The 10,452-nt window shown below is 56.1% G+C and overlaps 1 protein-coding gene across 1 annotated transcript; it reads right to left on the reverse strand.

Moving 5' to 3' along the window:
* Nucleotides 1-335: 335 nt before the first annotated feature.
* On the reverse strand, nt 336-2,057 carry POU4F2 (POU class 4 homeobox 2). Its single transcript, XM_063336385.1, has 2 exons — nt 1,740-2,057; nt 336-1,277 (listed from the first exon to the last, which is right to left on the reverse strand). The coding sequence occupies exons 1-2, from the start codon at nt 2,055-2,057 to the stop codon at nt 336-338; spliced, it is 1,260 nt and encodes a 419-aa protein (XP_063192455.1).
* Between the last annotated feature and the right edge of the window lie 8,395 nt (nt 2,058-10,452).

A 10,452-nucleotide genomic window follows, 5' to 3' on the forward strand; every position in this document is an offset into this window, starting at 1 on the left:
ACCACAACAACCCCATGCCACGGCGGCGGCGCTGGGTGCCACGGCGAGGCAGCTTGCACCCGGGCCAGGTCTGTTAAGAATAAAAACCAGCGGTACTTGCCGGGGCGGGTCCGGGCGGCTCCGCGGGGAAGTTTCCCCCGAAAGTTGGGCGCGGGGCGGGCGGTGGGGCGGGCTGGGGGCGGTGGGAGTGGGGTTTTTTTGTTTGTTTGGGTTTTTTTTTCTCCCTTTCCGCTTTTTTTTTTTTTAATTGTTGTCGTCGTTTATTTAATTTTTTTTTTTTTTTTTTTTTTTTTTTAACGATGGTGATGCCGTGGGTTCTCTCCGCCGCCGCCGGCTCAGATGCCGGCCGAGTACTTCATGCGCTTCTGCTTCTGGCGCTGGTTGCAGAACCAGACGCGGACCACGTTCTTCTTGAGGTCCAGCTTCTCGGCGATGGCGGCGATCTTCTCGGAGGAGGGCCGGGGCTGGAGGGCGAAGTAGGCCTCCAGCGAGCGCTTCTCGGGGGCGGCGATGGAGGTCCGCTTGCGCTTCTTCTCCGCGCCGCTGAAGAGCTCGGGCTTGGCCAGCTTCTCGCGGTGGGACTTCTCGGCCTCCTCCAGCCAGGCCTGCAGGATGGGCTTGAGGGCGATCATGTTGTTGTGGGAGAGGGTGAGGGACTCGAAGCGGCAGATGGTGCTCTGGCTGAGGGAGCCCACCCCGGGGATCTTCAGGTTGGCCAGCGCCGAGCCCACGTCGGCCTGGGTCACCCCCAGCTTGATGCGGCGCTGCTTGAAGCGCTCGGCGAAGGCCTCCAAGTCGCGGGGGTCGGCGTCCACGTCGCTCATGCAGCCCATGTGGGCCGGTAGCCCGTGGGCGTGGGCCATGCCCAGCGCCGCCGGGTGCATGGCGTTCATGCCGGCCATGTGGGGAGCGTGGCCCGGCGTGGAGACCACGGCGCCGTCGGGGGCGGCCATGGCCCCCAGCGCCAGCCCCGGCGTCAGGTGCTCCAAGAGTTCCCCCTCCAGCGCCTGGTGGGGCTGGTGGTGGTGGTGGTGGTGATGGTGGTGGTGGTGGTGGGTGCCCGACAGGGCGGACGGGTGGGAGATGGGCACCGAGGAGGAGGAGGCGGCCGAGGTGCAGGGGATGGTGTTCATGGTGTGGTAGGTGGCGTCCGGCTTGAAGGGGCTGTGGTGCGGCGGGTGGTGGTGGTGGCTCTTGCTCGGGGAGACGATGTCCACCGCTGCCAGGGCTTCGGCGCGGGCCAGCAGGCTCTCGTCCAGACCGCCGAATATATTGCTCTGCAATTGCAAATAGAAGGCACACATAACGCTCAGCAGGGAATTCGCCTCCCCGCGCACTCCGCCGTGCCACTAAAACCTTCCCAGCATGTTAAAAGAGAAATCCTGGAGAAGGAGGAGGAGGAGAGGGGGGGGGGATCGGGGAGGGGGGGGGAAGAGGAGAAGAGGGAGCGAGCGGGGCGAGGGAGCGGGCGCGGCGCGCAGCCGCTCGCACAGAGGCAGCCGGCGGCGGGCGGGCGGGCGGACGGACGGAGGGACGGACGGACACACGCACCAGCCGCACGCAGCATCCCAGGTCATAAAAATTAATACGGGCGGCAAGAGCCGCCGCATGCATAAGTTGGGCGAGCGCCCGGCGGCGCCGGGTGATTTGCTGCGCGGCCATGAAAAAATCATCAGGCGGATCCGGGGGGCCGCCGAGGGGCTCCCCTTAAAGCGGGGCGGCGGGCGGCGGGCACCTACCGGAGGGGCGGGCAGGCAGGCCCGCCGCATCGCCTCCGCGCCGCCGCCGCCGCCGCCGCCGCCGGGGCCGGAGCCCGAGCCGGAGCCGGAGCCGCCGCTGCCGGGACCGGAGCCGGAGCCGGAGCCGGGGCCGGAGCCGGAGCCGCGTCCGGCGGAGCCGCCGGTGCCGGTGCTGCTGGGGGAGCTGGCGGCGGGGGCGGCGGCGGAGGGGCAGGGCGAGGCGGTGTGCAGGGCCGAGTACTTGGTTTCGTGGAGGCCGCCGCCGCCGCCGCCGTGGGGGAGGCCGAAGGGCTGCTTGCTGCTCAGGGACATCATCATGGTGCTCGCCGCCGCCGCGCCGCCGGAGGAGGGCAGAGGCGCGGGGCCGGGGGCCCGGACCCCCCGGAAAAGCCACAGGAGCCCCGGCCCCCCACCCCCGCGCCCCCACCCCCCGAAAAATAAAAAATTTAAAAAAAAAAAAAATTTGAAAAAATTTAAAAAAAAAAAAAAAAAATCCCACTCGCCCCCCAGCCGGCTGCCCGAGCCCCGCCGGGGAGGACGCGGCCGGGAGAGGCGGCTCCGGCGAGCCGGGGATGCGCGGGCTGGGCTGCCTCCCGCCCGCCCGCCCGGGCGCTCGCCGCCGTCCGCCGCCGCCGCCTCCGCTCCGGCGCCGGCCCTCGCCTCTCGCGAAGTGCCCTCCCCGCCGCCGCGCCGGTGGGTTTTACTCTCTCCCCTCCCTCCCCTCCCCTCTCGCCTGTCACTACAGCCCAACTCCTCGGGAAGGGCCCTCCGCGCCTGCCTCCTCGGCCCCGGCCCCCCTCCTCCGCCGCTCCCTGCCCGCCCCCCGCCGCCCCCGCGCCCACGCCCACGCGTGCTCCCACTCTCACCGCCGCGCCCCGCCGCCTCTCGGAAAGGGGAGGGAAAAAGCCAAAAAGAGCCAAAAAATAATAATAAAAAAAGGTGGGGGGAAGCGACCCCCCGCGGCCCCAAATCTACTCTCCATTAAAAAAAAAAAAAAATTTAAAAAAATTAAATAAAATAAAGGAAAGAAGAGAGAAGTCCCGTCCGGGCTTACAACGAGCCCACAGCCAGAGTGTCCCGGGCGCTGCCCTGGCACCGCTCGCAGCTCCGGCGGGGGGGCCGCGCAGGGCATTGCAGGGAGCGGAGGCCGGGGTCTGTCCGTCCCCCCCCCCCTCCGGGTCTGTCCCCCGTCGGCGGGGAGCCGGAGGGATCCTCCTGCAAAAGCGCACCGCTGTCCCGCCAACTTCCACCTGCCTCTCTCTTCGAAAAAGAAGAAAAGGGAAAAAAAAAAAAAAAAGAGAGAGAAAAGAAATCGGGGAAAGTCAGTTTTTCTGAAGGTGGCCGGGTTTATTTCCATGAATTTCACTTTGCAGCAGGAAGGTTAAAATAAATGCTTAGGTGTTTAATTTCTCACCTAAACAGCAGACTTGGTAATTTTAAGGGAAATAAAAAAAAAAATTACATTGTATCAGCTCTCACTGTCGCCAGCTCGGAGAAATGAAATAAATCAAAGTTAAAAGCTTGAGTATCATTTAATTATGGTGCGAATAGCGCTTGGAAAGAAGTAGAACAACATCTCTAAACAAATTATGGCCGGGCCAGGAAGGAATTATTAGATTGAAATTTCATTTAGGCTCGGGAGACACAGCGCTTCAATATGTAATCTGTTATGCCTCATCTGATTTGTATGCTTAATTCAGCTTGACGAATTTATTAGTTTTCATAATAGTAAAAAAATTGAGCAGCACTATGGGCTAATGCATTGTGTGTACTATAAATTGTATGTCACCGTTGAAAGGCTGAAGTCTATAGAAATCTTTTATTAATGACAACATAGGAAAGAGGATTTTCTTGCAAGCCTTTAAGGAGTTCATGCCAAACCTCCGCGCTTCGTGTCTCAGTAGGCTATTAACATATCGTCATACTAATTAGGCTACTTCGTGAGTGATATAATTTCAAACTTTAAATTATGTTCTAATTAACAAGGGTTGTCCAATTTGCTTAATCTTCAAAAGGCTTTTGGCTTGTCTAATTAGTCTAAAGCACCGAGCATCTCCAACGCCCAAGAAAAAGCCATCGATAATATTTTTTTATATTTTTTTGCGTGTTTGCGGTAAGCCCCGGGCAGAGCCCACGCGTGGCGCGGCCCGCCCGTGTCGGGGAGGCAGCGGCGGGCCGGGAGGCGGATGTCGGTCCCTCCGCCTCCCTCCTCCGGGCTCCCCGCAGCGCTCCCGGCCGCTCCCGCCTCCCCGACAGCCGCCGCCACCGCCGCCCTCCGCGCTTCAACAGCGCGGGCGTGCCGGGAGGTGTGCGGGCGAGTGAGGGAAATCTCCCACTTTCTGGAAAAAAAAAAAAAAAATTAAAAAAAAAAAAAAAGAGGAAAATACCTCGTTGGCGCTGGGAAGTCCGAGGGCAGAGGCAGCCTGCCGCGTCCGCCGAGCCGTGGAAGGGGCTTTGCCCGCCCGCCTCCCCGGCTGAACTTTGGCGGAGAGAAGGGCGAGGAGAAAAAAAAAAAAAAAACAAAACACCTCTCCACGCTATACATTTAACCCCTCCCGCACTGAGTTTAATTACTCGCAATAGTTGTTCTAATGTATGCTGTCACACGGGAGAATTGAGAATGCATATCGTTAATATGAATTAATCTTGATTTTAATAGCAACTGACAACCGATCTCCAAAACGCTGAGCGCTCATCGCCGCTCCGAACGGCCGCCGCGGGGGTGCGGGGGGTGCGGAGCACCTGGGCAAACTTTCCTCGGTGCCGGGCCCGGGGCTGGCCCCGGGGGTCCCCGCGGAGGCCGCCCCCGCCGGGGGCTGTCCGCGCTGCCGCTCCGCGCTGCTGCTGGACCCCGCTGCCGGCAGCTCCTGCCCGCGGCACCGCCGCCCGGCGCACGATGACATTCCCTTCCCCCCCTCCTTTTTTTTTGCGGGTTATTTTTTTTGTTTGCCTTTTTTTTTTTTTTTTTTTTTTCTTCTTATGGAGCCCAGCTCACGTTACCCCCCCGCCCGATGTCGTGAGGGACGCCGCGGGGAGCCGCAGCAGGCGCGGAGCCCCCCGCTGCCCGCCCCCCCGGCAGCTCGCCGGCCCTGCGGGGCCGCGGGCCCTGCAGCCGGCTCTGCGCACCAGCGGGCCGCCTAAATAAAAGGAAAGCCCCCCGCCGCCCCCCCCCGCCATCCCCGCTTACCCACGCCCACGCCCACACCCTGACCCACGCAGACATCTGGGGAGAAATCACTGTCGCCTCTCATGTATCCGCGTTCTGATTTACGATTAAAATTTAAAGCCGCGCATTCATATTTTACCGAACCTAATGCGCCCTATGAATTTTTAATCCATTAAGATGCGGGCTACACTTTGAGCAAACTCTACCTTTGTTTTGAGCGCAGGACAACGCCGGACCCGGCTCTGCCCTAGGGGCGGCCCCGGTGCCCCCCACACCGCCCCCCGGTCCCCGCGCCGCTCCTGCGGGGCTCCGGGAGCGGGGGGCGACCTGGCCCCGCCGCCGCGGGGGCACCGCGGGTCCGGACATCCGCAACCCGTGTGGCCGGGGCAGCCCCCGGGCCGGGACGCCCCGTCGGGGCAACTCCGCACCACCCCCCCCCGGCCGTGCCTCCGTACCCCCAGCACCCTCGCTAGCCCCCGGCCCCCCCGGCATCACTGCCTGCACCGGCTCCTGCTCCCCCCAGACCTGGTTTCGGGGCCGGTGCGTGGTGTTGGGCAGGCACCGGGCGGGCGGGGGGGGGGGTGTTGGATGCACCCTTCGGGGCGGGACGGCTCCGCCGGAACCCCCCGGCCCCTGGCCTGCCGCCGCCGCCAGCCGAGTCAAGTCACGAAGTCAAACTTAGAGCCCGGAACGATCAATGAAGACTTTTGCCGTCCGTGGCGCCTCGTGCTTCCTGGCACTAAAATAAATGCAAGAAATCGAAACTTAATTACTTGAAAAGAAATCCAGAAATCCCTCTGCATAATTTATCCCGGCATTTTTCGTGCCGTTTGTGTTGAACGCGCCGCGTTTAGCTCCGCACGCTCCTCTCCCCAACGCCGCTCCCCTCGGCGGGCGCGGGGCAACCGGCGGGCGAGCGGCGGCCGGTTCGTCCCGGCGGACCCCCGGGAGCCCCGCACCCCCCGGACCCCGCCTGGCCGAGGGGCGAGGGGAGGAGGCGGGGGGGGTGTCTCCGGAGAAGACCGCGTTTCTGCCTCGGGGTGTCCCGGCGCTGAGCGCCCCCTCCCTCGGTCTGAGAGCATCTCCTGGGGCAGGGATGCGGGCAGGGCGGCGTGCGGTACCCCCTGCTCCCCGCCTGCCAGGGCTGAGCCCTGGGCGAGGCGCTCGGCAGATATTTTCTGATCAGGAGTGTCTGGCGTAACAACCCGAGTCTCCTAAGCGTAATGGAAAGTGCCAATAAAGTAACTCGGTTATTCTGATAAACTCTCCCCTTGTCTTTGATGATACCCCCGTGGCCTCCGCAGTCCTTTCTTATGAATAGGGTATGACACCTGCTAGCTGGGGGTAGTATATTAACTGGCAATGCAGCGATGGCCTCCTCGTTTGCCATCTAGCCTGGCTGATGAGAGCCCACTCGGCAAGCCTTTCGCTGAATTCATTAGGACTGGGAGTCTGCCGGCTCGGGAGCAAACTTTATCATAGACACCTCATCGAGAAGTTGAAGTAATGTTATGAAAGAATGAAAAATACATTTGGGAGCTGCCTGGAAACTGAAGTACATTTTGATTTAACTTACATTAACAGAAACCTAATGTAAAAGTGAAGGGATCTAACAAAACCATTAATAATTTAAAAATAATTACAGATAGTCTATCCTTACTATTCATAACCACTCAACATTTTAGACAAAGAAAGCTGAATATTCTTGGTGGGAGAAAGATGTGAGCAGACTGCTAAGCAGGAGCCGTCCGGCTCGTGCCACCTCTCCTCTGCTCCTGTACGTCGCACGTTCCGCACGGTACCCAGGGCATCATCCAAAAAGTACTTTTCCAGGAGGGAGGGTGAAAGCTGGCCAGAGGAGGGCAGGTCCTGCCTTTGTACAGGGCTTTTTGGCAGGCGTAGGGCACAGATCTCAATCCCTCCTTCTCGCTGGAGCTGCTGTTTGAGGTGGGCCCACTCTGGCAGGGGAGACCAAGGACTCCCTCACGCCACCTTGGGCTCTCACGAAGGTCTGCCAGCCTTGGAGGACTCAGGAAGGGCCTTTTCCATCCATAGCCTTGGTTGACAACAGTGGCATCGGTGACTTTCCTGTCCTATGCTGTGCCGTGCTATGTAACGACAGCTGATTTAAGTACCATACATCATCTGCTTGGCTCGCCATGGCGCTGTACAAAAGTTATTTTTAATGCATCCATTTTAATTCAGGTTTCCATTGTATGCTTCATAGCTCAAGGGTCTTGAGCATCCTGCAAGGCCGTGATTTTGCCTGTGTTTCTGTTCATTTGGGTTTTTTTTTTCTGAGATACACCGTCTGTCCAAACACTGTAAAATCAAAGCAGCTGGATATGAGGCAAACTTCACTGCTTTTCCTTACAGGTAAAGATAAAATTGTAAAGAGCAAAATTCACAGACATAAAGTGGCTTCTGCAGGAAAAGAAATATCGGACAATACAAAGCAGATATGAAATTCAGATTTAACTCTCACAGGAGCCTATCTTACAAATAGCCTCACAGGTGTGATCCCTTCCTAACCACTTCCCCAACCGCTTCTTGCACTGAAAACATTAAGATCTCATGGATCATTAAAAAAAATAATCCTATAAATCACACTGTGGTTGTCCTTGGGACTCTTCTTGTTGATTTAGACAAAACCCTGGTATCTTAGATTATCCTCCATTAATTATTTTCATTAATTTCCCTTGTTATAGCTGTATTATCACAAATCATATTCCGAACACATCCCCTAATTAAGTGCAAAATTCCTCGCTACGTCCGTACGCCATTTAAACGGAGCGATGAGAACGCGTGTGTTCAGCACGTCGCTGCGGCAGAGCCCAGCCCGGTGCCCGGAGGCTGGTGGCAGGCACTTGGTGTGACAAAAGACAGTGCTTGCATGTCAGCTCTCTTTCGGGACTCGCACTAACTCAGGGAAAACACTTTGATTTTTCCATTTGCTCGTCAACACGGGCACGTTCTCAGCTCAGAGCTCTTAGCCTTTCCAAATTTTCAGTGTCCCCCATCTTCTTCTGCAGTCTTTTCAAGGTAAATCTGAGTTCCTTTTCTCCCCCTTCCACCATGTGAGGTGTTGGCTGATCTCTTTATATGTCCCCAAAAACTATGACAGATGATAAGGTGATGAAAACCTCATGTTTCTGAGAAGGCTGTCACCAATGGATAGACGCAATTTTACAAATGGTTTAACACTTGTGTCACTGGGTCGGCCCTTGGACCCTTGGTGCTAAAATACTTATTTAGGTAGACAGAGTCTTGTGGCCCCACGTGAGAGGTGTATAATGTGCCGCTGTGGTATTTGGTGTGCGCCGTGGTGTGTTCTGTGCTTTCCACAGCCTCCATAGTTTTGGTGAGGTCTTGCACGGACTCACCCTGCTTTGTGAATGGGTAGGGGAAAAAGTCTGTGAATTATTCTGTTTTCTCTCTTTGATTCAGTGTCCACGCAATCAGAGCGTGACGGGACTCGGCCCTGGCTGGTGAGGAAGGCCCACTAGGACCAGCATCTGCCCAGAAGTATTAGATATGTGCTGAAGGATCCGTCCCTGCAGAACCAGGCAGGCTGAGCTCAGACCTAGTCTACAGGCTCATCCTCCTTGAAAACCAGGCTTTAATTCTCCAAAGAGAAGGTGTATATATATGTCCACCTTGTATGTGGACATAGACGCCTGTCTACGTTTTATTCAAAGCTAATCACAAATCCTCAAGTGGGTTTTTTTTTCCCCTCTTTTTTTTTTTTTTTTTTTTTTTTGGTTAAAATTCAGTAGGAATGCATTCCACCTTTCCTACAACCTCTGGGCACACATCAAAGCCCTTCCCCTCACACGCAGAGCATGGGCAGGTATCTGCCTGTGTTCTCCTATCCCTTTTTATAAATGAAATATTGTACGTTCTGAAGGCTGTTAATATAATGAAATCAAATTGTGAAATGCCTCTGCAGCTCACATCAACATTTCCTATTGGAAGCAGCCTGTTAGGACTATGTTATCACGTATCTCTCGCAGTCCTGAAACGGCAATCGAATTCCAGTGAAAACTCTTACCAAAGGCAATCAAGTCGATCAATGGGAGTTTTGCCCGTCACATCAAACCTGATGAAATAGTTCTGTGTTAAGAACTGCAAATATGCATATGGAAAAAAGGACAGATCAGAAAAGGGGACTATGAAGATAAAGAAAAAATGCAGAAGAAATGCTACCCAGAAAAAAAAAAAGTGCAGGAGATTAGTAATCGACTGACATATATAACCAACCCAATACAGAGTCTAAAAGGCACACAACTCAACTTATAGCCTGTAACACAAACTTCTGTAGAGGCATTTACTCAGAAGAACTCTCACCCACACAGCCCACTTGAAATATTTTGCCGAATTGGGGTGAATTAAACTTGTGCTTAACTGCTTTACGGTTTGTTTCCATGGCGGAGACCTGGGACAACTCAACTTTAACACTTTCAAATATCATCATCAAGCCGCATATGTCTGCATGTGTGTTTGTTGCTATGCGGATATAGTAAATGTAGCAACAAATTATATTTTTACTTGTTAACCCCTTTGCAGTTATGTTGCCTGGGAGGTACCCTGACATAGTGAACTTATTTGAGTAAAATGCGGTTTATTCTTCTTGTTTAGGCCAGCACAATTCCTTGGAGTAAGGGAATTTGTTGCTGCCCACCAGTGAAATTGAGGCAACGTTTTCTAACAGGTCCCAGTATCCCTGTCGTTCCCAGAGACTTGGGCTCCCAGCACGCTCACCTGCCTCTGGAAATGTTCCGGCTGTACACCGTAGCCCGAAGCAGGCCAAATGGTGTGTGTGTGGGGGGGGGGCGGAATTTTGTGTGGTTTTGTTGTTGTTTTTATTGGGGGAATTATTTTTTTTTTTAATTTTTTTTTTTGAGCTTGCTATCGTTTTTAATAATGCTCGTGGGTATTTTCGAAGGAGGGGGTTGGATCTGACAAAGCTTTTACGGGCGTTAAAGCTCGTCTGCTTTAAGTGCTGCCAGCTGCGGGACGGCGCTCGGGGCGGCGGGATGGGGCGGGGAGCGCCCTGCCGGCCGCCTGTCCGCGGGCGGGGGGCTGAATTACTGCCCCCCCCGCCCGTATGAATAGAGCCGGGGCACCCCGGGGGGACATCAGAGGAAACTAAGGGCTGTGAGGGGATGTTCACCTCTCTCTCTTTTTTTTTTTTTTTTTTTTTCTTTTCTTTTTTTTTCCCCGGCTGGGGCAGCTCTGACGCCGGGGAGATGGGCTCAGGTCCAGCATCCTCCACCCTCTTCCTCCGTCCCCAGCGGCCCCGGTTGACGCTTTAGGGCGGCGGGGGCTGGCGGCAGACGGAGCTTGTCCGTCTTTCCGTAGGTAAAGCTGGGGTCAGACCCTCCGGAGCCACCGAAAGTTGCTCCGGGAGGGATGACCCCGGGAGGCAGGACAGGGGTGTCCCGGGGCAGGTGTCTCCCTGCTGCCGGTTTCCAGGGAATCAGGAAAATTCCTCTCTCCTCTCAACCGGAGCCAAAAGCAGGGTTTGTGATTCCCAGCGGAGCTCTG

Source organism: Chroicocephalus ridibundus, chromosome 5 (genome assembly GCF_963924245.1).
Source record: "Chroicocephalus ridibundus chromosome 5, bChrRid1.1, whole genome shotgun sequence".
In the NCBI taxonomy this organism is placed as follows: Eukaryota; Metazoa; Chordata; class Aves; order Charadriiformes; family Laridae; genus Chroicocephalus; species Chroicocephalus ridibundus.